Below are 5,364 nucleotides of genomic sequence, written 5' to 3' on the forward strand. Positions count from 1 at the left end.
ATGTAAAATAACCAAATAAATTAAATCTAACTGTTTAATAATTAATAAGTTATATGGTTCAAAAAATAAGGTTGAAACGCCAAGTTTGCAAAGAGATGCTCGTTAATGTTCAATAAACTGAGAGAGCTCCCAGGTGACCTCTGACCTGTAGTGACCCCTGACGACCCCGTCGGGGTTCAGCATGGGAATGAGTTTGAAGACGAACATCCTGCGGAGCGTCTGAGCGCGAGGATCGTCCGGACTCAAGATGAAGTTCAGGAAGCCGTTAAAGACGAAACTAGACGGCGTCTCACCGGGATGAACGCGACTGCTCAGAAAAAACACCTGAACACACACACACACACACACACACACACACACACAGATGGGAATCACGACCCATGCTCTGGAATCAGGAGATCATGTCAGGAGTGAACGTCTGATACCCGTTTGCCGCTGAAGCCGTGAGGTCGAGGCGTGCCGAGGTCCGGGAAGAGTCTCTCCAGCCGCGGCTCCCTCTCCTCCAGCAGACCGTGACACGACGAGACCGTGATCAGATCCACCCGGTGACCGTCCAGAGAGTGACACAGCAGCTCCCGGTGATAGTAGATGCTCTCCAGCGGACTGCAGACGCAGAGAAACCCCGTCACACAACCACACTACAAACCACACGTCTTCACGAAATAAGAGCAGTTAAAAAAAGAACAGACATTAAATGTGTTTAAAATCTATTAATGCATAAAAACTCAATATGCAATAAATTAGATGGTGCTTAACATTTAAAAAATACAAATAATGCAAATTATGCAATGCAATATAATAGCGTTCATTTAACATTTAAAAATTAAAATGATGCCAAACATACTTTAAAATATATAGCCAATATGTAACATTTCGAAAACTAAAAAACAAACAAAAAGTGCAATATATAAAATTAATTTAACATTTAAACATCCATTAATCGTGTATTCAAATACATAGTGTATTTAACGTTTCAAAAATAGAACAAGCAAAATGTGCATTATTTATATTATGGTTCATTTTCTATTTTGACATAAAAAAAAGAAATGCAAAATGTACAATAAAATATGTAGCGTATATTAAACATTTAAAAATACAATTTAATGCAAATGTGAAAAATATTTATTTTAATATTTATAAAATATTTTAGTTTTTAGCATTTAAAAAAAATGCAATACATATATAGTGTATAATTATAAAATATAAAAAAAAATATGCAGTGTGTATTTAACATAAATGTGCAATAAAATATATGTACTGTAAAATTTTAAAATAAAATTTAATGCAAATGTAAAGAATATTTATAGTTTTAGCATTTAAAAAAAAATACAAAATGCAGATAGTATAGTAGAAAATCAAAGTATGTAGTGCATATTCAACATTAAAAGAAAAGCTAAATGTGCAATAAAATCCAGTGTAATTTCTTTTTTTTTTTTTTTTGACATAAAATAATGGAAAGTGTGCAGTGAAATCTCTATGTAGTGTGTTTGTGATGCGAGGGTTGAGTGTGTGTGCACCTGCAGGGCCCCGGCGTGTGTGCGGCGCTCAGGAGCCTGTGGTCCAGCTGCAGCAGCATGTCCTGACACTCCGTGTACGAGAACGGATAACAGAAGGAGAAGTACGTGGTGACGCCGCGCACCTCCAGCACACGATGAACAAACGACAGGATGAACTGACTGTCCGACATCTGCACACACACACACACACACACACACACACAGTTACTCACAGCCCCATCACAACAGCAGAGGATTTAAAGAGCTCCGCCCCCACACCAAAAACGTGTCTCTCTCGCACACTCTCCCACAGCGCTCTCACACGCACAGAGAGCACGAACGGAGTCATGACCCCCTACGAATAAAGCTTGCTCTGTTTGTTCATGTTCATCATGTTGATCTTCAGCAGTTTGCCCGGCAACATCCCACGAACGCTGAAGTAAAACCACGAGCTGCCGAACACACAGATGCTGTCCTTAATTCAACTTCAGACTCATTAATTCTGTAATGTGCACTCATTCAGCGCTCGCAGTCAAAGAGAGTCAATCAGGTTCACTCAGCCAAAAATAACAACACAAATAAAGACATATATCAGCTTCTTCATAAAATATAATTGTGTTTATACTCCAATTCACTGTTGAAATATACACATTTAAACTGTGGCTTTCATAAAAACTTGCTTTCGTGACAATATTTCAAATGTTCAATAAACATTATATATTTCATTGCACATTCCTTTCCTTTTTTATGTTAAATAAACATTATATATATTTAATTTTAAGCACATTTCGCTTTTTATTTACACTTTATACATTATTTATAAATTAATATATTTTAAATTTGGTTAGATAGTTTTCTTTTTCTTGTCTTTTCTCGTAACTTAACTAAATTTCAGCAATTTCTAGTTTCAATTTTTTTTGATCTTTCAAAAGTGATACATGTTCAAAAACATAGCAATACCCATGGTACTGCAAATTAATATCTATTTAATATATTTAATATAAACACAAAAATGGTGACTTTAACACAAATTTGTTTTCATGACAGAACATTATTTTATTTTTGAAATGTTCAACAAATATTATATATTTTATTGCATATTTTGCATTTTTCATTTCTTTAAATATTTAAAATGATAGCATATTTAGCTTTTTATTCACTTTTAAGTTTTGAAGATATTTTTTTCTAAGACTGTCGGTTTGTTTTGACTGATGCTGAACAGATGCAGCAGTGTCTCAGATCTGGATATGAGGAATCAATCTCTCTACCGGTTTGCCGTTCTCGAACTCGGTGCTGGCGCAGTCCGGTTTGGTCCAGACGTTGAACTCGTAGTCGGGCTGCGGCTGCGCTGAGGCGTCGGGTTCAGATCGCTCCACTCGCTCCACGCGGCCCAGATTCCCCGAGTCGAAGCTGGAGCTGAACACGACGCTCCCGAAGCGGAACTCCATGACCGGACGGACGTTCATGCAGCGCTGAGACTCTTCATCTCCACACCTGAGCAACAAACACAACACACACCGTCAGTGACCTCTGACCCCGAACACCAGCATTCAGCTCACCACCCACTGAACACACATCCTGTGTCTCCTCTCCTGAAAACACACAGACACACACACACACACACACACACACACACACACACACACACACACACACACACACACACACACACACACACACACACACCACAGACAGACCACACACACACACACACCGCACACGCACACACACACGACACGCACACACAGACACACACACACACACACCACACACACAGACAGACACAACACACACAGACAGACACACACACACACACACACACACACACACAGACACAGACACGCACACACAGACACACACAGACACGCACACACAGACACACACACACAGACACACACACACACACACAGACACACAACAGACACAAAAAGCACACCACACACACACACAAGCAACACACACACACACACACACACACACACACAGACACAACACACACAGACACACACACACACACACACACACAAACACAAACACACAGACACAGACACGCACACACAGACACACACAGACACGCACACACGACACACGCCACCACACAGACACACACACATACACCACACACACACACACACACACACACAGACAGACACACACAGACACAGACACACACACACACACACACACACACCAACACACACACACAGACAGACACACCACACACCACACACACACCGACACAGACAGACACCACACACAGACACACACACACAGACCACACACAGACACACACACACACACACACACACACACACACAGAGACACACACAGACACACACACACACACAGACAGACACACACACACACAGACAGACACACACACAGTGACAGACACACACACACCACAACACACAGACACGCACACACAGACACACACACACACACACACACACACACACACACACACACAGACAGACACACACACACACACACACACACACACAGACACAGACACGCACACACAGACACACACACAGACACACACAGACACACACACTCACACACACACCAAACACACAACACACACACACACACACACACGACACAGACACGCACACACAGACACACACACACACAGACACACACAGACACACACAGACACACACACTCACACACACGCACACACACACACACACGCGAGGTTTGACGTACTTGTGAGTTGATCACATTTCACACACAAAAACTCCACCGGTACTTGTGAGTTGATCACATTTCACACACAAAAACTCCACCGGTGTAACATTTCTGCAACATTACAGCATGCACACTTTATTTTTATTTATTCTGTTGCACATTTTGCATTATTTTCAGGTTTTAAATGTTAAAAACCACAATATATTTTATTGCACGTGTGGCATTATTTTGATTTTTAAATGTTAAATGCACACTACATATTTATTGACGGTTTGCATTATTTTAATTTTTCCATTTTAAATAAACAATATATATTATTGCACATTTTGCACATTTTTTTTTTTGAATGTTAAACAAACACTATATATTTTATTGCACATTTTGCATTAATTCTTGTTAGTACTAAATACACACTATAACGTTATTGAAAATTTTGCATTATTATTTTCATTTTTTAAGAAAAAAAACCCTATATATCTAATTGCACATTTTGCATTATTCTCGTTTTTTAGTGTTAAACAAACACAATATGTTATTGCACAATTTGCATTATTGTACTAAATACACACTATATATGTTTGCATTATTTTCTCTTTTAGTGTTAAATAAACATCCATGTACATGTACAAAAACATAGTAATATCATGGTACTGCAAACACAACTTTTAATTACTCCATTTAATATACTGAAGTAATATTCAGTATAATATTCGCTGTTTTCGGACGATATGATGATCGTAATACCGTGACTTTACTCCAGAGTAACGTTACTCTGATGTTTGACTGTAGTGTAGCACGGTATTTTCATCTGAAACCATCCCTGGACCACGGCACGCGTTTGAAGGTGACATCACGTGATTCAAACATGTAACACAATCATTCTTCATCACTTACCGAATCATAAACATACGACCGTGTCTGAATTCCGCTGGAGCTGTGACAGGCAGCTAGTGTTAGCATTCGCTAGCTTTACTGCAGCTATATCAGGACAAAATCAGCATTGTTCTCTGACAAAACACCTCTGAGGCGAGCAGCAAAGAAATCTACACACGGATCGAAGCAAGCATGCGTTTGTCATCGCTGTGTCGAGAATAAATACCTGCGTTTATTCCTTCCTCCTCGGCGATCACTAGGCGACTCTTTAAACCCAAACAAAGCCTCATCAGCAGCGCGA

At 39.7% G+C, this 5,364-nt stretch overlaps 1 protein-coding gene across 3 annotated transcripts in view; it reads right to left on the reverse strand.

Annotated features, from left to right (window-relative positions):
- agbl5 (AGBL carboxypeptidase 5) overlaps positions 1–1,714 on the reverse strand; it is an 11,652-nt gene extending 9,938 nt beyond the window's left edge. For all 3 annotated transcript variants that reach the window (XM_042737082.1, XM_042737089.1, XM_042737073.1), the window contains exons 1-3: positions 1,518–1,714; positions 426–603; positions 146–324 (exon numbers count right to left, since the gene is read on the reverse strand). In XM_042737082.1, the coding sequence (XP_042593016.1) occupies positions 146–324; positions 426–603; positions 1,518–1,687 (527 nt within the window). In that variant the 5' untranslated portion in view covers positions 1,688–1,714. The remainder of the gene's footprint in view (positions 1–145; positions 325–425; positions 604–1,517) is intronic.
- Between the last annotated feature and the right edge of the window lie 3,650 nt (positions 1,715–5,364).

Source organism: Cyprinus carpio, chromosome A4, assembly GCF_018340385.1.
Source record: "Cyprinus carpio isolate SPL01 chromosome A4, ASM1834038v1, whole genome shotgun sequence".
Lineage (NCBI taxonomy): Eukaryota > Metazoa > Chordata > Actinopteri > Cypriniformes > Cyprinidae > Cyprinus > Cyprinus carpio.